Below are 23,891 nucleotides of genomic sequence, written 5' to 3'. Positions count from 1 at the left end.
TCTTTCACAACTAGAACCATTATTACACTTTTGCATAATATTCAACATAAATCTAAGCATAATAAATTGTAGAACAAATTAGTAACATTCATCTAAATATAAATAATTTGTAAAATCAAATTTGAACAATAATGCTTTTCAAATAAAGTTACTGATAAAATATTTTTATATTATACACATATTATAAGCATAATATAAAGGGTTGTGGAGTGGTGTGGTAGTAAGCAGTGCTGCTTCACAGCTGAACAATCTTGGGTTCAAATTCAGTACCTTTCTTTAAAGGGTTGCCATACTTCTTCTTAATCTTTATGGAATTTCTTTTTGTGCTATGGCTGCTTTACAACCCAAAACTATTTTGAATACATTAATTAAAAACTTTAAATTGGCCTAGCATAAATAAGTCTGATTGAACATGTGAGAATGAGTACCAAACCTTTCCAGAGGTTTTCTTTACTTGTATACAGTTCTGCAGGAATAGGTTCTAATCCTGTAAAATAAGTACATTGGAATACATAGGTCTGGAATATGAATGAAAGAATCTACTGTACGTCATTTGTATCATGAACTCTCTAAATTTGGAGGTTTACTTGAAAATATATTACGGAGACCTATGCCCATTTTACTTTTTAACCAAATGCCTTTCATTTCATCAATAAAGTCTTACAAAATTAACTTCTGCACAAGACAAAATGTTTTTAACTACAAGTTCTTAAAGCACAACACCAATCATTTCTTCCTCTGGTATTCCTACTCAGTTCAATGCATTTCATGGAGGTTATTAAGTATCCATAGACAAACTAAAAGTCATGGGTCTGTGCCATTATAAAGCATATAGACAGCTGATACAGTTAATGGCATCTTAAGTAGTAGATTCAAGGATTAAACAATCATATAATTCTATTGTAATTGTGGACATGAGGCATCCCTGTAACATACTGTTCAATAACTAAAAATAGTTCAGTAACCAGTTGACTTAAGTCAGCTAGACTCAATTTGACTTACAAAAAAAAACAAACAAACATGTTAGTCCAAAGAGATTTGTTTTTTTCAGGAAACAATTGTCAAGAATAACTGTAGTATCTTCAAAATAAATTATTATCTATGTATATATGTTAAGATTAATTTATTATGATCATGTAAATGAGAAGCACTCTGAAATATTCTGTCATAAGGGGTGAAATGAAATGAAAGTAAGATTCATTCATACTGGTTTTCTGATTAATAAAATTTTTTACAATAATACAATCACTCTTCACATAAAATATTTTTAAGTTGATACTTATGCTTTACGCCTTTCTTGCTCAGCATTAAATTATTGCATTGCACAGTGTAACTCATTCTGCCATGTCAGTTTGGATTTTGAAGAGAGTGATAGCACAGGATTAGTAAAATAATAATGCAACAGAAAATTGGAGTGACATCATTTAAAAGCACTTGTCATGTGCCATTAAAGTTAAAGAATATACTGTATAATAGCAATAAAAATCCAGGACAAAAGCCTCACAGTACCAACATGGTATGTGTGGCCTAGTGGTCAAACTTGAAAAAGTGGCAAATAACAAAGCCCAAAAACTCATTAATACCCTGTTACAATACAAAGTCATTTTAGAGATTTATTTTTAAATCTCTTGTCAGACTGATATAAATTAAACAATTTTTCTTGTCTGTGCAATTATTGATTATTTTTCCTCTAAATCTGTCACTATATTAAGGTGTTTTACTTAAAATATATCTGGTTACTCTCATTTTGATTCAAAGATTTGTGAATAATTACTGGTCCAATAAAAGTCTGGATGTATTCCAATTACTGCACCTGATCTGTCTTTTCTTATTTTTGATGTGTTAAGGGTGGTTATTTCAGACAATAGTGGGAATTCTTCACACCAGAGAGATACACTAGGGTTCTTGGAATTTTTAGAACTAATTACACTGATTTATCTGCTTCAAAAATCTTTTAGAATACCTACTGCTTGATAATATGAGGAAATCATTTCCCACCCTCATAGCTATTTTTCAATAAAGGTAATTTGATCACTATAGGTGGCTCAGCACTAGTCTTTGCAGGTATAGACCTCTTCTCGTTGTGTACACTGCTTGCATTCCACATAGCAGCACCAACGAACCTGGCACTGACATGGTTTTGTCACAACACGGCTCTGAGTGTTATATCCACGACCACAGCAGATGCTCTCACAATTCTTGTCTTTATAACATTTCCTTCCTGATGTGCCCAGTGAGTATTTGCTAATACGACAAAAGCTTGGAGAATCATCAGTGTGAATGAGGTCAGTTGTCCTTGGAATTTGATCGCTGGGTGCCAAAGAGGGTTGCATCCTGGCAGGATTGATATCCCCTTCTCCTGCTGCCTCATTGGTGATACTGCCCACTTTAAGGGAGGTCTCATACCTCTGCTTGAGTTGCTTGCCAATTTCATGAAATGGTGACAGCTGCCGCCAGCAGGTTTGAACAGTGCAGGAGCCTGATACACCATGACATTTACATGTAGTTTCCACTCCAGCCTTGATTACCTGAAGGAAATAAAAAAGATGGTTGCTTACTGCTGTGGTAGCAATAAAAATTGACAAAAATTGAATTTTTAAGATATCTATTTAATATTGAACCTACTAATAAAGTTCAGGGTCATCAGGAATGGAACAAACCTCGGCAGCATTACTGGCATGGAAGGTACCAAACCTGGGCAAGGTCAATAAGCTTGAGCAAGAGATAGCAAAAAGTAACCCTGACTTACTGTATAGTAATAACAATACCACAATTGTCAAATTATAGTATATAGTATAACAGAACTGTATTATATTACAAAATCTTCATTTGCACAAGTCATTTGTTTAACTTAATTGAATTCATACATTTCATTGGAACAATGTGTTGAAGATCTTTAAAAGAACAACTGGGGCTTCCTTCATAGTTCTGGACGTCCAAGTTCATGTCTAGAAAAGAGTACTGAAATATAGAGAAAGTAATATAACATACAGAGGCAATCCAAAATCAATGTCTCATGATTCAGGAAGATTATTTGAAAGCAAGGTGATTTAAGATACATTAATAAATGGTTGAATGATCTATCTATCTATCTATCTATCTATCTATCTATCTATCTATCTATCTATCTATCTATCTATCTATCTATCTATCTATCTACAATAAAATCTATAATACAGAATACTGCCTTATGTAAAACACTTTCTCCAAAATGAAATATTTTCATCATTTCTCCTGAAGAGGGGATTTAAAAGAAGAGTTCTTCACAGCATACATAGGGGCACTAGAGTGAAAGAGAAACAGTAAATCCTTTAGCTGTGTGGATTTAACACCATGCGAAACATGCTTTATGATTCTCGGAGATTACTTGGTGTTCAAGCAGAGTACTTCATGATGTAGAGGCTACATGATTAAATAGAGTGTGGAATGAGCCCCGGACACGTTTATTTACACTACTAATATTTACAAGTCTTTAAGTGCAACACAAACCCCAAGTCCAGGCCTACCACACTGCCTCCTCTTCGGACCGCCTCCTTCTCTCTTTCTCTCTGACTGACTCCAGCTTCCACCTGACTCCAGACCTGAATGAAGGGAGGCGGCCCCTTTTATCTCTACCCGGATGTGCTCCAGGTGTGCACCGGCAATCCTGCGGACTCGCCCCAGTGTGGCGGAAGTGCCTGCTGTCCTCCCGGAAGCACTCTGGGTGTTCCCTCTCTTCTTCCCCCCAGCACTTCCTGGTGTGGCGGAAGTACTGGGGTCCAGGGTCCTTCAGGCAGGGGGACACCCCCTGGCGGTGACCATGGGTCCCTACAGGGTTGGGCTTCCAAGCCCTGTACCCGTTGCCCCCAATACAACCAGGGCGGACGCTCCCTCGTGTTCTGGAGGAGGTATGAACCCTCCTCCTGTCTCCCCGGGCATCCTGGCCGGGTAGGAATCCCAGCCGGGTGCCACAGTGCCCCACAGCCAGCGAAGACCAATCGGTAGGAGCGGCACACCCCTGAAGTGGGTCCTATTCCTGAAGTGCCGGGGTCCAACTTGGCACCCTGGGGCCTACTCCTTCGGCACCCACTCCGAGGCTGCCGCGCCCCTTTTGTTAGCGCCACTCGCCCCTCTGTAGCCTCCACCAGATGTGGTGGCACCCCATCGCCAGCGAAGTGTCCTCCTGCCAGACGGTCCGTCCGATGAGGGCCGGCTTCCCATGAAGCAGGTCCTACTGCTCGTCCCGGGTCCGGTCCTGCAACACACAGAAACAAGGGGGCAGAGCCGCTGCCTGGACACCCTTCCCTGGCATCCCTCTGTGCCACGCACTGGCAGCGCTCCCCCCTCTGACAGGGACCCCGGAATTTGCCTGTTCAGCACCCCCTTCGCGGGTTCTGTGTCCCTCCTGATGACGACACTGACAGGACTGCCTGCATTCTTTTCTTCTCCGCTGACTTTGGGGATTGGCCCTTCCCTGGACGTGCGCACCCAGCTGCATGTCCCTTCCTATCGGAGGAACCGGCATTCACCCCTCGATTCCTCCTATCACTCTTGGACGCCACGACGGTTTGGGTCTGCGCATGAGAAACGCACAGACCCATTCCCGTCTGCGTCCATCAAGACCGACGGGAGACTGTCGCAGACTGGGGGCGCCGGGCGCTAGGACCCAGGGAACTCATCAGCCCCTGTCCTGCCTGCCCTCTCGATGTTGCTCCCCTCACCTCGCGAACAGCCTGCACCGCCGCATCCGCTGTTGGAGACCCACCTACTTGGTTCCGATCACAAATGTCACGAGCCCCTTTGGTTGGATCTTCCCTTATGCTTTACGGGGTCAGCTTTACCTACCTTCCCCGCTGTACAGCTCCGGCCAAAGGATCCAGCGACGTGCCCTTCCACCGCAGCATGTAGCGTCTGTAATGACGCGCCCGCCTTCACCTCCAGCTCCTGCAGGTCCGCACGGAGTGTACTGAGCACCTGCAACAGCGGAGCTACGGCCTGAAGGGACTCCTCCAGCGCACGCAGCACTACAGGCAAGGACAGGAAGTCAGCCGGCGCAGAGCCTACCTGTCTGTCAGCCCCTTGCTTTGACTGCTTCCTGTGAGCTTCTTCCTCTGGCCCAATCGGGTCTCCCCCCCAGCACGAGATGGGAATTCCTTGGTCCCGCCTCCATCTAATCATCGGAGGGTACGCAAGACACACCACCCAATCCCGTGCCTGTCACAGGGAGGGACTTCCAGCCCGCGGCCATTTTGGCTCTTCTCCTCCTGGTGCCGCCTGTCACAAGAGGCTCTAATTTTTTTTAACAAACACAATGTAAAAATGGCACTGCAAAAAGTTTCCACAATTCAGGAAGACAGTAGATAAATAAACACAGGGAAAACATACTTTATACACCCACTCTGTCTTATTGTTCCTACTGGTATATGTGACTTAACTCCATATATGAAGATAAATGCCATTTTATTTTGTAGCCAGAGTGTATATAGGTGGTGTTATGACAAAAATAAGCTGCAGCATAAAATTAATGTGTGCATGTGGTCTAGCCCCCATTCCCCTTTAGTAATGTTGATTGATTACTAAATTGGTAGTTTTGCAAATATGCCTACCATGCACACATTCATATACAGATGAAGCTATAAAGAAGCTTTACAGAAAAAATTTTTGAATGAGATCCAGTCTATATTATACTGAAATAATTTTAAAATATTATAAGGAAAATAATGTAATAATTATAAATATGAGAGAGCTGCACTGGAAAATATCATTTAAAGTGATTTGCAGGCAAGTGGTAGCACTGGCGGTCAAGTAAGCATCTGTAAAAAAAATAATAATTTTATTTTTACAATATTATAACTTTAGTGCAAACTGTTCAGTGGTTGCTTCATTATCTTTTGACTATTTTAATAAACATTTTCAGAATGCATGCACTCAAATTTTCTATCACAAAAATAATGCTCCACTTATGAAGTTTAATGAGTCCCATCTTAGTGAGCACAAGTTGTTTCGTCTGGACAGCATTAGGGAAAGAGGCCTTGTTTTAGGAGTATGTTATAGACTGTCCAATGCAGATCGTAATTTCAATCCACATCGTTTTAGTAATATTCAAAATGATTACAGGGGGATATTATAGTCACGTGGAACTTTAACTACCCAAATATTAACTGTGCTAACCCTACAAATAGCGAAGCATAAGAGCAGGAGTGGTATTCAGAGATGTTTTTTAACAGACTACCAATGCAGGGAGAGGCCTGTCTAGATTTAATATTTTGTAATAACCAGGATAGAATTGAGGGTGTAGAGGTAATTGAACATAATATAATACAATTCTCAGTGTTTTGGAAGAGCGAGGATACAAAGACCAAAACTGTTAAGTTTAACTTTGGTAGGGCAAATTTTGAGTAGATGTGGTAAAGTCAAAAAAGGATGTACTGGGATAAGTTTTTTAAGATCTGGCTTTAACCTCTTATTTTAGATGCTATTTTAATGCTGGATGGGTTTCATCAGATGAAGTGGAAAAAGCAGCGGATGGACTAGAGATTTATATAAATGAGCAATGGTAAAATAGTAAGCTTATTACGATTAAAACTAAATGTGTGATACAGACATTAAAATGCAGACTGCCACTGCCACAGAGATGATTCATTCTATACCAAAATTTTAATAATGAATCATTCCAAATACTGGTGACTTCAAACAAGGAAACAGACTTCTATCATCATGTTCTATTTGTGGACACTCCAAGCTGGACCTGTTCTAGTCAAATGTTAATGACTTTAAATATAAACCTGTGCTACAATCTGAGAAGGTTTGACCTCATCTTACTGTCACCTATAAGCATGCTATTGACAGCAGCAGCTCTCAGTTATCGAAGAAATAAGACATTTTTTATGTGTGATCTTTTTTGTTGTTTGTGTTTATTATAAGTATATTTTTTAGAGCTTCTGTAAATATGTTCCCCTTGAGGACAAATAAAATATCACCTGATTGAGCCTAATATTCGATGAGGAGCCATTGCAATGATAATAATAAGAGTACTGAGTTAACACTAGAATTACCAGAGCCTACGAAAAAACTCATAGATCCGTCCCACCTTAAATCGCTTCTCACCTCTCCGTCAGTGTCCTTTGTCCTGTAAATGTGTGGATAAGCAGCAAACAGAAAGCAGCCTGCTATCACATCACCACCACTGCACAGTTTTCTCAGCTCAAGTCTGTTTACCTGCGTGTTAGTTGCTTGGAGTTGTATAGAGTGAGAAGTCAAGCAAAATCACACCTTTTATAAATACTATATCGTTATTTGGAACACTTGCATTTCATGTGTGTTCTGTGTCTACAACGATCTATGTAAAAACATTGTTAAAACAGAAACGTTTTTCATGTTTTAGTAATAATTGACAAAATGTAAACATGAAGTTTATAATGTGTGAAGCCTGAATTCCAAATATCAAAGAAACACTTTCACAAAAGGTACAAATATAACAGAACAAGTGTGCTTTTATTCAAAAATATAACTGCAGAAAAAGAACCTGCCTTAGGGTGCGACATTGACATGCATTTACTACGACTGCTTTGGTGGCACAACGGTATCAACTGTTGACTGGTAATCAAATCTTCACGGGTTCAATCCCCGACGAGTCCGTTTTGAGAAGTGAGCTGCTTTTATCCTTACTATTTTAGAATAAAAACATACATTTGATTCCAGTCTGTAACAGCCGGTGTAAATGTATGATGCTTGTAAAGGTTAGCTTTGTTTTTTTTTTTTTTAAATTCAGTTTCATTCTCTCAGTTGCATTCACGATCCTATCCCATCTGACACTGCTGTTTTCACATAAAGACATGCTATAGCTCTGCAGTGTACTTGTGACTTGATGCTGTATATATAAATATAAATAAATCATTTTTTAAGCAATTAGATTCAACTATAACCTCATTTATTTGGAACTCAAAACACTCACGTATCCGAAGAGCGACCCTACAAAGACCTCAGGCAGAAGGTGGCATGGCTCTACCTAATTTTCAGTTTTATTACTGGGCAGCAAACATACAAGCCTGCGGTGGGCTGGCACCCTGCCCGGGGTTTGTTTCCTGCCTTGTGCCCTGTGTTGGCTGGGATTGGCTCCAGCAGACTCCCGTGACCCTGTAGTTAGGATATAGCGCGTTGGATAATGGATGGATGGAAATTACATGGACAAGACTGGTAAGGTTTGTCATGCTACAGGGCCTCTTTTTGCCTAAATCCTACAAATGTTCTCGCCGACTTGTAGCACAAATATTGATCAGTTTCACAGTGCAGTGCCTGTGTCCTACTAAAGTTCAATGCTACAGGATATTTCCTGTAATCCATCATAAAAATGTTGACTACAATTAAAATCACTAACAGAGTCCAACAGAGTGGAATGCAAGTACTTAGACACACATTTTCACTGTATTGCAAGGAAATTTTAGTGTATTTAATACAGTAAATTCAAACACAAAATTGCTCATTTCAGGAAAGCAAGCAATTACTGTACTTAAGACAGACAATATAAATACAATACAAAATTCTGCCTTTTCCTACAGACTCTGATCACACATTTTCCTGATATTGGGCCAAATGTGTTAATCAACATCGCACAAAAAATTTTCCCAAGCAATTTAGTCAGGGAAATACCTCTGGGCATGCCTGATTCACCCTTGGCAATCTGATGCTGTGAGTGTCCTACATGCCTCAATCATAGCATCCGACATATGCATTTGATTATAAGGACAATGGTTATAAACCTTCCATTTCCAGACTGGAAAAAAAATCCTCCTTAGGATTGAGGAATGGAGAACATGGAGGAACGAATCCCACAGACCTGTGTGAATGAGCCCTAAACCCATCTGACATTTTAGACAACAGATGGAATGAAAATTGCCCAATATGACCACATAAAAAAATTCCCTTGACCTCTGTACCTTGTCTGTCTTTGGACACCAATGATTTTCTGTAAAACGTATCATGAAGGAACAAAATCTGGAACATTTATAGGGTCAAGTGTTGGGATGAATGCCATAGGACCAATATCTGATACGGCTTTACACATTGCAATGTTTGCACTTTTCTGCCTCAATATCTGTACTGTGGCGCTATGCCCTACAACATTCCTCCCATGCTTCCCTGTTTTGACCAATTTTAAGTCAGCTTCATCCATATAAAGAAATTTATGTAATACAGCAGATGACTCCAGCTCTATAGCCTTTTGCAATCACAACAGACAACATAAAGAGAAACATATGAAGGAGTATATGAAAAGGAACAGAGAACTTCTGTATAGAGTAGAGCATATAGTGAATGTACAACCATGGCACATTACCGGTATATATTGATGCCTTAACTTCTTTACCATGTCACTGTTCTTTTCAAAGGGCACTTTGCATATTTGTTTCATACTGACATTGTAATATTTCAAGACCCAAATAAAAGCCTATATACTGAGAGTATGAATTTTGTGGAATTCAGTGACAACTGTAGTGACAGCGATTTGTATTTCAAGTAGGCGTATGACTTCTTGTTGTTCAATGAATATCTTGCCTTGTCTGACAACTGGGGGTCATCTTACAAATCTGTAACAGGAATATATTTGCACTGAGGTCATTTACTGTATGACACAACTTAGGTTACCAAAAGAATATTGATATATACAGTAAAACAAGTAAATGGGTGTCAAACTTGATTACTGTATGTATTGTACATGGGTGCAAATATTGTTTGAGATCCTTATCAATTCTCCCTCTGGAACATCCAAATAATCAATGTCACAGATGAACATGGACAATTCAGCTGTAACTTTAAACCAGCCTCATGCATAAACAGACCATAATTTATAACAGGGTCTATAATGGTTGATTTATTTGCAGACCTCTGTTCTGTGTCATCTTCTTTAAACAACCTTTGGCATAAAGTCTTTTTCTTCTTCCTCTTAATTTTCCATGTTCTCTTTGGCCTTGAAGGTGTTCTTGTAGAATGTGTTCCTTTTTCCATTTGAAATAAAGCCACAAAAACCTTTTTATTTGTGTTAGTTTGTGACTGGTTTAGAGGCAGACTTGTAGGAATTGGATAATTTGATCCAAGAATGAAAAAATCCGAGGCAGTGTTTTGAGACTAACTGTTAGAACCTGAGGGCATTTTGTAGTGACTTGTTTGACCTGATACTGCCAGTGAATTGTCCTATTATCAGATGGCCACTGTGTCTATTGATGTGCAAAAGACCTGACTACATGCATTGTTGGCCTGGTCTAAGCAACTGAGAAAAACTGTAAAAGCACTACTTAAATCCCTTTTTGCTGTAATTCTACCCTTTTCTCTGTTTTTCTGTTTTTGTTAATAAATCTCGCAATGTATAAAGATTAATGTGGGACAGTGCTTTGAGACTGAAAGACTGGAATTGTGGTGCTCATTTTCACCTTCTCATATCGGAAGTATAGGGAAAGTATTGTAATAGTCCAAAAATTCGACCTCGAGACTTTGACGAATCTCAATGTTTTAGACCTTCCTGAGTCCGATTTACTTTCTTGTAGGGAAAGTATTGTAATTATCCAAAAATTCAATTTTGAGATTTTGATGAAATCTCGACGTTTTAGACCTCCTTGAGTCTGAAAATACAATTTTTGGAATTATGTCTGTGTGGCTGTCTGTGTGTGTGTGTATGTAAACATGATAACTTGAGTACGCTTTCACTTAGTTCAACCAAATTGTGCATACACGTATTAAGTACAAAACGTAGATTTCTGTCAACTTTTGAGCTATTTCCGCTAACCAGAAGTGGTACTTTTTTATTCATGCAGCAGCAGAGTCTGATTTATTCAACTTTACTTTTATAATAATTGTTTAATATATTATTAATTTGATTTAATTTGTTGCTGATGGTTCTTTAATGTACATAATATAAAAATATAATTATTGTCTTGTGGTTTACTCCTTAAATAATCCGTCACCATATCTGAGCATATGAAAAAGTCAGATAGTGTCAGCAGACACTAAGCCCGACCAGAATTTTCACGGCAAAATCTCCAATGTACACAAGGTACTGGTCTTCTCAGAGTACTAAAGACAAATAAATTTAGTAATGAAGCAAAATCTAAAACACTTGATAACCAAAGGATAAAGAGTATAATAAGATCAAGAGTTAAAATCAGATCCTCACTAGGGGTACCTCTAATAGTAATTTAATTCAAATTAAAACAATAAATATAACACCAGTACAGAATCACTATTGTAGTTTAAAACACAGCTTAGGAAATATTCGCTCTACTGGAAATAAAGCTGCCTTGGTAAATGATATTATATTAAGGACAAAATCTGATCTGTGTTTTCTCTCTGAAACCTGGCTTAGTAAATATGACACTACTGTATTCCCTTAGCCGAGGAATCACCAAACAGTTCTATATTTCTTCATAAATCAAGAGATATTAATCAAGGAGAAGGCCTTGGGATTATTCTATGTCACAAACTACCTCTAAAAATGTAAATGAATTTACATGCTTTGAGGTGCTCATATTAGATTTTAAATAAGCAATAAGGCCACTTTACATCAGCAGCTGCTTACTTACAGGCTGTCTCCAGATGACTATGTTACAACAGAACTGCAAAGAATAGTAGTGGAGCATGTTGTTAAGACCAGTGATATTGTGGCATCTTCTTATAACAATCCAAAACTGAGATTTTTTTGGGGGGAAAGTGCCTGATCCTAATCATGAAGCAGACTATGAAATCTGGTGAAATCAAATTGAATTACTGCTTTGGACTCCACAATTCCCCCAAAGCAAGTGGCTAGGATAATAATAGCAAATCTACTGCCACCTGCACAACCACTGTTAAGCACTTGGACCCAAGTCTGATGCCCAAGTACATCTTGGTTTGCTTGATTCATCTTATGGCACTGTAGAAGATGGAATATTTAAAAAGACTGCAGATAAGCTCTCAGTCTAGTTATGAGGAGCTAGTGATTTTGATCACCAGTTGCTGAAACAATGTGCAGGGGTTGCTGGAATAACAGCCTTTAGTTAGAACAAAAAAGGGACAGTACTCCTCCTTTTTCTGATTTGTTTCTCCTGTTGAGAACCGAAGAGGACAAGCAGGCTGCTAATTCCATTTGGATGAGGCAGCACCTTGCTTTTTCAAAACAAAAGGTTCCAACAAACCCCCAACATGTATATGACTTTGGCGTGAGTGAGCATGGTACCCCAAACCTTTTGCCTGCTTCATCACCTGCCAATATTAAGAAAATACAGAAAGAAATAGCTCAACTCAGGGCTCAGCCTGTATTCTTAAAAGCTTCTAGAAGTGAACTTTCAAAAACTGCCAAAAAAGTGTCAAAAGCAAAAGGAACCAAACTTCACACTGAGCATAATGGCCTACATAACCATGCAAAAACTGAAAACCCCAATCTGAAAAGACCCCAACCATGTTATTGTTTTAATTGCAATTAAGATGGATATACTGAATATCCACAACATGCTGTAGTGAATCCAATCCAGGAATAGTAGAAGCAAAAAAAAGAACTGAGAGACAGGCAGCAAACTTGGAATAGACTGATTGGCTCCTCTGATAATATTCATTTAAACAAGAGAGTAGTTTCTGTTGTGGAACAAACAGTACCTGGTAAGTTCCACATTCTCACTTTTAATGCTGTGACTCAAATTACATTTGCATCTGCTGAAGCTCTGCGTCAGACTAAATTACCTAAAGGGCTTATTGGCCACAAATGCAGAACAAATGTCACTTTCTCCGGTGTGAGTTGTAATTGCTTGCTTGATACAGGCTCTCAGGTGACTACTATTTCACAAAGATAATCTGTCCCAACTCCCCATCAAATCCACTGAAAATTTACTAGAGGTTGAAGACCCACGTGACCCTGTGTTAGGATATGGCGGGTTGGAAATGACTGACTGACTGACTGACTGAAGGCACTAATGGTCAGTCAGTTCCTTATCTGGGATATGTTGAAGTTGATATAACATTTCCGAAAGACTTTATTGAGTCTGAACCTGAAGTAGCCACGTTAGCTTTCGTGATTCTTGATATCTGAAACAGAGGTGTTTTTTTCATTTTTATTCACACAAATACTTTTGAAATGCTATATGATGTTCATTGTGGAACATAAAGCTACATAAGGCACAACATTTACGTGTGTTGAGCTGCCTTAGGGATCGTTTTAAACTGTCTCCAGACAAATGCTAATTTTTTCAAACTTTAGTTCGCTAACTGGGAAATGTAGTTTTGAGGGATGGAGTTCACACTGACCTTGATAGAATCAGTGCTTAAACCACCTGGCCTGTACCTAAGAACCATAAAGAACTTAAGTCCTTTTTTGGATTTTCTGTTTATTATCTCAGTTTTATTCAGGACATTTGTAAGATTATTATATTCCTAAATGACCTTAAAGCTGGCTACCCTCCTCTGCAGAAAAGAGCTGAACTGGTGGCTAGAAGTATCCAGTAGTCATACCAACCAGCGACCAGAAGGCTAGCACTGTTGCTAAATGTCTGTGGGAGCAGTTCCTAGTACATTATGGTTTTTCAGAAAAACTTCATAGTTATCAAGGTAGAGACTTTGAATCACAAACAATTAACACTAGAATTACCATAGTCTATGAAAAAACTCGTAGATCTGGCCCATCTTAAATCCGTTCGCACCTCTCTGCCAGCGTCTTTTCTCCTCTAAATGTGCCGATATCACCCCACCCGCCCCTTCTGATCTGACTCTAAGCAACAGAGCCAGCATAAATTCACACCCGATCTGATGCTGTTTGTTTTCAAATAATATTGTATTAGTGTGATGATGTTTTTACATATATTGTCTCTTTCTTTCAGGTGTGTAATAGAAACCACAGCATAGAGAGAAGTGTGTACATTGTAACAGGTACACACGTTGTAAATGTAGGAAGGATGATCCTTGCGTGTGTGTGAACTGTTAACATTTGAATCTGATGATTGCATATAGCGCTGAAGTTACCGCTCTGTACTATTCTTTCCTCTGCATGTCCTGGAGTACAAATGAAACAGCATACAGCAACATGTGGGGACTGGCAAGATCAGGGGGAAAAAAAACATGCAGTCACTGATTACAAACCACAAGATGTGAATATGAATAATATGAATAATGTTGCATCTGTGCCACAAAGTTTTCCGAAATGTACTATACAGGCAATAAAACGAATAATTCCAAATATCATATATACCTATGTCTCTGTTTTTCTTTTTTTTGTTTTTTTTTTTGTTTTTGACATCATAGACCATAAGGTGCATACTATCTTTCTATCTATCTATCTACTAATTCAGCGTGAGCAGGAGCACTCAATAAAAGTGAATAAAAAAAAATCAAGTGATGGTGAGATACAAAGAAGGCAGACTCGCCAGCGTTTGTGTGTTAGCTTTAATCCCTCCAGATGAGAGAATGTCCAGTTCCATTGTCTCAAAACACCACTCACATCTCCAGTTATTCCAAGTTTCAAATAAAAACTAACAGCGTCAGATCCCTGGGTGGGGGGGCGGTAGTATGTATCATGATCATGATTTAGAGAGAATAAAAGTGAAAAAAAAGGGTAACTTTTACAAGTCCTATAAATGTACACGGTGTGTTACAGACGCAAACCAAGTGTATGTGTGTACTGTATAATATTAACAATAAGAGCAGCTCACTACTGAAAATGGCAAATATAGGAGTGAGTTGGGATCGAACCGAAGACTCTTGGTTACAAGTCAGCAAATCTTACCGCTACGCCACAGAAGCTGTTGTCTTTTCCTGGAACCTTTTGTGAAAGTGTTTACTTGATCTTTGGACTTCAGGCTTCATACATTATATAGTTTATGCCTACATTTTGTCATTTACTACTAAAATATGAAAAACGTTTCTGTTTTAAAAACGTGTTTACAATGATTAATGTAGAAACAGAACACACATGAAATGCATGTGTTCCAAATAACAATCTATTATTTCCACTCTAAAACTCCACTTCACTAACAGATAATCAATCAAGGCATGAGCTGGAAGAAATTTGTGCACGTTCTAAGTCGGTGGGAGGATGGAATAGCCGGCTGCTTGCAGCTTGTCTTTATTGGCACATTTAGAGGACAAAAGACGCTGGCGGAGAGGTTTGAACAGATTTAAGGTGGGCCAGATCTACAAGTTTATTCATAGGCTCTGGTAATTCTAGTGTTAAAGAATCCTGTACTCTAGTAGGTGCCAAAATGTTGAGAACCAGCCCCTATCACCATAGGAGAAATCCTGTTGAACGATAAAAAACATGACACTTCTTAATATGCTAGGTATCCTCAAAGACAAAGAAAAGAACTGGTGGCACGATTTTTGTCAAAACCCTCACTCCTGCTTATAACTGCATAAAACGTGAAGTTACTGGCTTCTCTCCATATAAATTGCTGTTTGGGAGACAACCTTGTTTAACTAATAATAATGCATTCTGTCTACTAACACATGATGTCCAATCTACATCGAATTGACAGTATGTGAGAAACCTGAAGTCCAGCCTTCAGGAAAGTTATCAGGTTGCAATTAGAAATTCTCAGAAAGTTGCTGACTAGAACAGAAGACATTGGTTAGAGAATCTACTTTAACGGAAAATCATGTTGTGGTCTGGAAACGCCTATGTAGTAAGCATAAGTTGGTAAAACAGATGAATGATTTGCCTGTTTATTTAGTTTGACCAGTGGGATATGAAGGTCCAGCACATACTTTACACAGAGATCTCTTGCTGCCCTGAGGAGCTTTGACTTAGGAAATAAATAATGAGGCGGCTGAAGTTAAGCTAATATCCCAGCCTACAACAAGACATGCCCCTGTTTAAGAAAGTATAGAATCGGATGATGATGACAAACCATATTTATCACCCAAGAGGCCAATGACCACTTGAGTCAATAGAGGCTAGTCAAAGGTTGACAAATGTTTATGAAGTTCCATTTGATTAAAATAGGCCAACAACCATTTGTGTAACTGTGCTGAGAGATCAGGGTGAGTTCCTACCAGATCAGCTTAGAGAAGAACATGGAGAAGATGCTTATTTACAAAGTACTGTGGAGGTTCCTCATAATAATTCAGAAAGGGAAGTTAATGTACAGAAGGATAGGTCCCCTGTCTTTGAGACTAAAGTGAAAGGAGACTGAGGGATCTAAAGGAGAAAAGTCTGTGATTGACGAAAACTTACCAGCTTTTGTAATTGACAGAAATGACTCTGAAACTGAAAGGCAGGAAGAGAAGAGAACTTTACAGAAGAACTGTCACCTGTTCCTATGATTATAATGTCAAGAAAGGAAGAGGAGATGATGCAGATGAGTCTTCATCTGGAGATACTGTAGAAGCAATTGGAAAGCAGAAAGAAAAGGTAATGGAAGCAGTGGAGATGTGAGAAGAGATTCTGTGGAAGTTTCAGAGAATGTTAATGAAGATATTCCTCCAAGAAGATCTAAAAGGATAAACAGAACAATTCCATTATTCCCAGTTAGGAAACCCACTCATTTCCTTTGCACAGACCACACCACAGGGATTTTGCAAAGCATTTGCCTCAATCCATGAGCAGATACTTTTACAATGATTTGCATAATTATAATGTAGTATAAGAAGTAGAAACATAATTTGGAATGTTGAAATAAGTTTGTTGACAGTATTAAAGCTCAACAAGAATTAATAGTTTTTGATTACTATGAGGGTGGCATGGTGGTAGTGATGCTGCGTCACAGTAAGGAGACCTGGGTTTGCTTCCCGGGTCCTCCCTGTGTGGAGTTTGCATGTTCTTCCCGTGTCTGTGTGGGTTTCCTCCGGGTGCTCCGGTTTCCTCCCAAAGCCCAAAGTCATGCAAGTTAGGTGCATTGGCGATCCTAAATTGTCCCTAGTGTGTGTGTCCTGTGGTGGGCTGGCACCCTGCCAGGGATTTGTTCGTGCCTTGCGCCCTGTGTTGGCTGGGATTGGCTCCAGCAGACTCTAGTGACCCTGTGTTAGCATATAGCAGGTTGGACAATGACTGACTGACTGACTGATTACTGTGACATTTTTTTTTCTCCAATAACTCAGGTCAGTAAAAGAAATAAGCATTCAAGGCAAGCCACATGGCATCTAGTGTTTGTGTTATGTTATGTTATATATGTTAGCAGCAATGTGTGAAAAGCAGGTATTGTATATATTTCATAGGCATTCTATACAAGTAGAATGTGTGACATTTTTAGGCAAAGCATGAAATGTCTACAGTTAGGTCCATAAATATTTGGACAGAGACAACTTTTTTCTAATTTTGGTTCTGTACATTACCACAATGAATTTTAAATGAAACAACTCAGATGCAGTTGAAGTGCAGACTTTCAGCTTTAATTCAGTGAGGTGAACAAAACGATTGCATAAAAATGTGAGGCAACTAAAGCATTTTTTTAACACAATCCCTTCATTTCAGGGGCTCAAAAGTAATTGGACAAATTAAATAACTGGAAATAAAATGTTCATTTCTAATACTTGGTTGAAAACCCTTTGCTGGCAATGATAGCCTGAAGTCCTGAACTCATGGACATCACCAGATGCTGGGTTGCCTCCTTTTTGATGCTCTGCCAGGCCTTTACTGCAACGGCTTTTAGTTGCTGTTTGTTTGTGGGCCTTTCTGTCTGAAGTTTAGTCTTCAACAAGTGAAATGCATGCTCAATTGGGTTAAGATCAGGAGACTGACTTGGCCATTCAATAATTTTCCACTTCTTTGCTTTAATAAACTCCTGGGTTGCTTTGGCTGTATGTTTTGGGTCATTGTCCATCTGTATCATGAAATGCCGCCCAATCAGTTTGACTGCATTTAGCTGGATTTGAGCAGACAGTATGTCTCTGAACACCTCAGAATTCATTCGGCTGCTTCTGTCCTGTGTCACATCATCAATAAACACTAGTGTTCCAGTGCCACTGGCAGCCATGCACGCCCAAGCCATCACACTGCATCCACCGTGTTTTACAGATGATGTGGTATGCTTTGGATAATGAGCTGTTCCACGCCTTCTCCATACTTTTTTCTTGCCATCATTCTGGTAGAGGTTGATCTTGGTTTCATCTGTCCAGAATGTTTTTCCAGAACTGTGTTGGCTTTTATAGATGTTCTTTAGCAAAGTCCAATCTAGCCTTTCTATTCTTGAGGCTTATGAGTGGCTTGCACCTTGCAGTGCACCCTCTGTATTTACTTTCATGCAGTCTTCTCTTTATAGTAGACTTGGATATCGATACGTCTACCCCCTGGAGAGTGTTGTTCACTTGGTTGGCTGTTGTGAAGGGGTTTCTCTTCACCATGGAAATGATTCTGCGATCATCCACCACTGTTGTCTTCCGTGGACGTCCAGGTCTTTTTGCGTTGCTGAGTTCACCGGTGCTTGCTTTCTTTCTCAGGATGTACCAAACTGTAGATTTTGCCACTCGTAATATTGTAGAAATTTCTCGGATGAGGTTTTTTCTGTTTTCGCAGCTTAAGGATGGCTTCTTTCACCTGCATGGAGAGCTCCTTTGACCGCATGTTGTCTGTTCACAGCAAAATCTTCCACATGCAAGCACCACACCTCAAATCAACTCCAGGCCTTTTATCGGCTTAATTGATAATGACATAACGACGGACTTTCCCACACCTGCCCATGAAATAGCCTTTGAGTCAATTGTCCAATTACTTTTGAGCCCCTGAAATGAAGGGATTGTGTTAAAAAAATGCTTTAGTTGCCTCACATTTTTATGTAATCGTTTTGTTCACCTCATTGAATTAAAGATGAAAGTCTGCACTTCAACTGCATCTGAGTTGTTTCATTTAAAATTCATTGTGGTAATGTACAGAACCAAAATTAGAAAAAAGTTGTCTCTGTCCAAATATTTATGGACCTAACTGTATATTACTTTAATATGCTACGTACTTACCCTAGACATTGTATATAATACCTAGACATTATACAGAACGACTTGCTGGTTTGCCTTTTGGCATTGCATAGAATTCCTAGGAAATGTTTGAAATTTTAATCATTTCATACTTTGATGTCCCATTTTCCGCATTCTTTAGATTTCCTAGGTATTCTACACAATGCCTAATTTCACACATTGACAGTAAAATATAAATTAAATAATAATGGAGTCAATTCTGCTACTCTTGTTTGTGGAAAAGAGTGCATATTATATTTGAAATTATTTATTTATTTTTTTGCACTTCAATATTAAGAACTTTTTGCCTATTTTCACAACTAGGGATAATCCATCCATCCATTATCCAACCCGCTATATCCTAACTACAGGGTCACAGGAGTCTGCTGGCGCCAATCCCAGCCAACACAGAGCGCATGGCAGGAAACAAATCCTGGGCAGGGTGCCAGTCCACCGCAGGGCAGTTGGAATATCCAACCCCTGCGTAACTTCAACTTTGTGACTGATGCTTGAACATTACTCTGAAGAATTTGTTGATATTGGGTTGAATTCATCCGACCCTCGAGTTTAACAAGGGCCCAGTCCCTGAATTAGCCACACAGCATGATGGAACCTGCACCAAATTTGACAGTAGGTAGCAGGTGTTTTTCTTGGAATGTGGTGTTGTTCTTCCGCCATGCAAAGAGCTTTTTGTTCTGACCAAATAACTCAATTTTTGTCTCATCAGTCCAAAGCACTTTTTCCAAAATTAATCTGGCTTTTCTAAATGAGCATTTGCATAAAACAAGTGACTCTGTTTGTGTTGTGAGTGCAGAAAGGGCTTCTTTCTCATCACCCTGCCATACAGATGTTCTTTGTGTAAATTGCACTGAATTGTAGAACGATGTACAGATACACCATCTGCAGCACGATGTTCTCACAGGTCTTTGGAGGTGATCTGTGGGTTGTCTGTAACCATTCTCACGATCCTGTGCATATACCGCTCCTGTATTTTTCTTGGCCTGCCAGACCTGGGCTTAACAGCAACTGTGCCTATGGCCTTCCATTTCCTGATTACATTCCTTACAGTTGAAACTGACAGTTTAAACCTCTGAGATAGCTTTTTGTAGCCTTCCCCTATACCATGATACCGAACAATCTTTGTTTTCAGATCTTTTGAGAGTAGCTTTGAGGATCCCATGCTGTCACTCTTCAGATGAGAGTCAAAGGGAAGCACAACTTGCAATTGACCACCTTAAATACCTTTTCTCGTGACTGGACACACCTGTTTTTGAAGTGCAAGGCTTAACAAACTAATCCAACCAATTTGGTGTTGAAAATAATCAGTATTGAGCAGTTACATGCATTCAAATCAGCAAAATTACAAGGGGGACCTACATTTTTGCACAGCCAATTTTTCACATTTGATTTAATTTCATACAACTAAATACTGCTTCACTAAAAATCTTTGTTCGGAAAACACCCAAGTACTCAGATGTTCCTAGGAAATGAAAAAAAATCCAATGTTATCTCTTTTTTGTTGAAAGTAGAGTAAATTATTATGCAGGCTGGTTGGTTGAATTATTGTCAAGTGGTTTTGGACTCTTGTTTTAATATACTGCATATACAGTGGTGTGAAAAACTATTTGCCCCCTTCCTGATTTCTTATTCGTTTGCATGTTTGTCACACAAAATGTTTCTGATCATCAAACACATTTAACCATTAGTCAAATATAACACAAGTAAACACAAAATGCAGTTTGTAAATGGTGGTTTTTATTATTTAGGGAGAAAAAAAAATCCAAACCTACATGGCCCTGTGTGAAAAAGTAATTGCCCCCTGAACCTAATAACTGGTTGGGCCACCCTTAGCAGCAATAACTGCAATCAAGCGTTTGCGATAACTTGCAATGAGTCTTTTACAGCGCTCTGGAGGAATTTTGGCCCACTCATCTTTGCAAAATTGTTGTAATTCAGCTTTATTTGAGGGTTTTCTAGCATGAACCGCCTTTTTAAGGTCATGCCATAGCATCTCAATTGGATTCAGGTCAGGACTTTGACTAGGCCACTCCAAAGTCTTCATTTTGTTTTTCTTCAGCCATTCAGAGGTGGATTTGCTGGTGTGTTTTGGGTCATTGTCCTGTTGCAGCACCCAAGATCGCTTCAGCTTGAGTTGACGAACAGATGGCCGGACATTCTCCTTCAGGATTTTTTGGTAGACAGTAGAATTCATGGTTCCATCTATCACAGCAAGCCTTCCAGGTCCTGAAGCAGCAAAACAACCCCAGACCATCACACTACCACCACCATATTTTACTGTTGGTATGATGTTCTTTTTCTGAAATGCTGTGTTCCTTTTACGCCAGATGTAACGGGACATTTGCCTTCCAAAAAGTTCAACTTTTGTCTCATCAGTCCACAAGGTATTTTCCCAAAAGTCTTGGCAATCATTGAGATGTTTCTTAGCAAAATTGAGACGAGCCCTAATGTTCTTTTTGCTTAACAGTGGTTTGCGTCTTGGAAATCTGCCATGCAGGCCGTTTTTGCCCAGTCTCTTTCTTATGGTGGAGTCGTGAACACTGACCTTAATTGAGGCAAGTGAGGCCTGCAGTTCTTTAGACGTTGTCCTGGGGTCTTTTGTGACCTCTCGGATGAGTCGTCTCTGCGCTCTTGGGGTAATTTTGGTCGGCCGGCCACTCCTGGGAAGGTTCACCACTGTTCCATGTTTTTGCCATTTGTGGATAATGGCTCTCACTGTGGTTCGCTGGAGTCCCAAAGCTTTAGAAATGGCTTTATAACCTTTACCAGACTGATAGATCTCAATTACTTCTGTTCTCATTTGTTCCTGAATTTCTTTGGATCTTGGCATGATGTCTAGCTTTTGAGGTGCTTTTGGTCTACTTCTCTGTGTCAGGCAGCTCCAATTTAAGTGATTTCTTGATTGAAACAGGTGTGGCAGTAATCAGGCCTGGGGGTGGCTACGGAAATTGAACTCAGGTGTGATACACCACAGTTAGGTTATTTTTTAACAAGGGGGCAATTACTTTTTCACACAGGGCCATGTAGGTTTGGATTTTTTTTCTCCCTAAATAATAAAAACCATCATTTAAAAACTGCATTTTGTGTTTACTTGTGTTATATTTGACTAATGGTTAAATGTGTTTGATGATCAGAAACATTTTGTGTGACAAACATGCAAAAGAATAAGAAATCAGGAAGGGGGCAAATAGTTTTTCACACCACTGTATTGTCAAGCTTGGGTCACAAAGTTGCACAGGGGAGTTCAACAGGTTTTCCAAGGCGTAGAAACTTTATTGCTGTTCTGCCAGTTACAAACACAAGTCTCTTACAGTGGCGATCCGGCCTCACAATTAACAGCTGTCAAACTTGACGCATCAGCCAAGACTTCTGCTCAATAGAATACAAAGTCTTCTTCATTGAGGGGATCCAATGGGCTGGTAGCAGCAGCCAGAGTGGAGGGAGTCTTGGGAAAGACAGACAGGAGAGCCTTCAGGATGGCTGTGACTCGAACTTTGAAATGTTTGTAGCCCCACGCAAGGAGCACGTTGCGCGGCAAGCCAGCAGCTGCTCCCACAAAGAGGTTCTGTAAGAGTGTGTTTCTTTTCCATTAAAAAACTGTTTATGAGGGGGTTTATGAAGGGCTGCTGCATCTCCCTGCAGCAACAGTCACAATATATATATTTTTCTCTTAATTGCTTGTTGGTGCAAAGTTTTTTTTTTTCTTGCTTCAATAAATCTGCCAAATTAGTATTTTTATATATATTTGTTCCTCTGTCTTTCATGTCCCTCCTTTGACTGAGCCTGGAGTAATGCTGTAAAGTGCTGCATGGTAAATACTGGTTTGGTGTGGTGACACACACAAGCCAGAGCTCACATTGAGATTTCAAGATGCTGGCCTATTTAAGATTCCAAGGACTAACAATATAACAGTGGAAGACCAATCTGTTAGTAATAGGGTCCCTAAGCTGTGGAATGATCTATCTGCTAGTATAAGAGATTTTCCTTTAGTTTCAGCTTTTAAACCAGACTGAACAACATCATGAACAACAAATTATTTCTTTTATATCCTAAAAATCACACAAGGAATGCCTCATTGGGCTTTAACAGGCCTTGTTTTTTGACAGCAAGGCTTGACTTTCTAAAAAGACAAGAAAAAACTCCCAAAGAAAGATCATTGTAAGGAAAAAAAATGGAAAAAATGTTGGGATAGGCAATTCAGAGAGAGAGAGATACCCCCTTCCAGGTAGGTTGTGAGTGTAATGGGTGTCAAACAATGTGGCAAATACGATACACAAAATGGAACAGAAGTGAGGTGCTCTGACTAGAGCTGCTGATACAGGTGGCGCAGTGGTAGTGCTGCTGCTTTGCAGTAACAAGACTGTGGAAGATTGTGGGTTCGCTTCCCGGTTCCTCCCTGTGTGGATAGCGCTTTGAGTACTGAGAAAAGCGCTATATAAATGTAATGAATTATTATTATTATTATTAGCTGTGTATACTGCATTTCTGTTTGTTAGACATTTGTAAAGAAATATTAAGTATCACAGTACTTTTAAACTATCACTAACTCATCTCTTCTGTTTCTCTTCTCAGTATTGATATGGGACAGTTAATGCCACTGCTCTATTGCCAGGCTGTTCTTCTGCATTTGGGAAAGTCATTTAGGATAAAGGAGCTTTAGAATCATTAGATGGAAAGTTTCTCTCATCACGTTGGAGGTCCAAACACACTCTACTATAGAAAACCCAGGAGGGGGTAGGCAGCCTGTTGGCAAAGGTCTCCAGGACTGTGACTTTGTTTTTGACTTTCTCTTTTATAATTTTATAATAAATTGTTTCTATCTATGTTTAATCAGTTTTCACCATGTTCTCTATATATTTAAATAAATATGCATTTATATTTGTACCAGTTCTAAATTTAGTAATTGGTATAATCAATACTTTCTTTTTAAATGAGAATTGTTTATAGCACGCTGCACTCTGTTACTAGACCAAAACAAAAATTGTATTATAAAAACTGTTCTT

The 23,891-nt window shown here is 39.3% G+C and overlaps 1 protein-coding gene across 4 annotated transcripts in view; it reads right to left on the bottom strand.

Annotated features, from left to right (window-relative positions):
* Positions 1-1,410: 1,410 nt before the first annotated feature.
* Positions 1,411-23,891, bottom strand: part of wnt9a (wingless-type MMTV integration site family, member 9A) — a 521,355-nt gene continuing 498,874 nt past the window's right edge. For all 4 annotated transcript variants that reach the window (XM_028803901.2, XM_051928898.1, XM_028803905.2 and 1 more), the window contains one exon: positions 1,411-2,528. In XM_028803901.2, coding sequence (XP_028659734.2) covers positions 2,052-2,528 — 477 coding nt within the window. In that variant the 3' untranslated portion in view covers positions 1,411-2,051. The remainder of the gene's footprint in view (positions 2,529-23,891) is intronic.

This window comes from Erpetoichthys calabaricus, chromosome 6 (genome assembly GCF_900747795.2).
Source record: "Erpetoichthys calabaricus chromosome 6, fErpCal1.3, whole genome shotgun sequence".
Taxonomy (NCBI): Eukaryota; Metazoa; Chordata; class Cladistia; order Polypteriformes; family Polypteridae; genus Erpetoichthys; species Erpetoichthys calabaricus.
The sequence above is the reverse complement of the archived record's forward strand: the minus strand, read 5'-3'. Positions and strand labels throughout refer to the sequence as shown.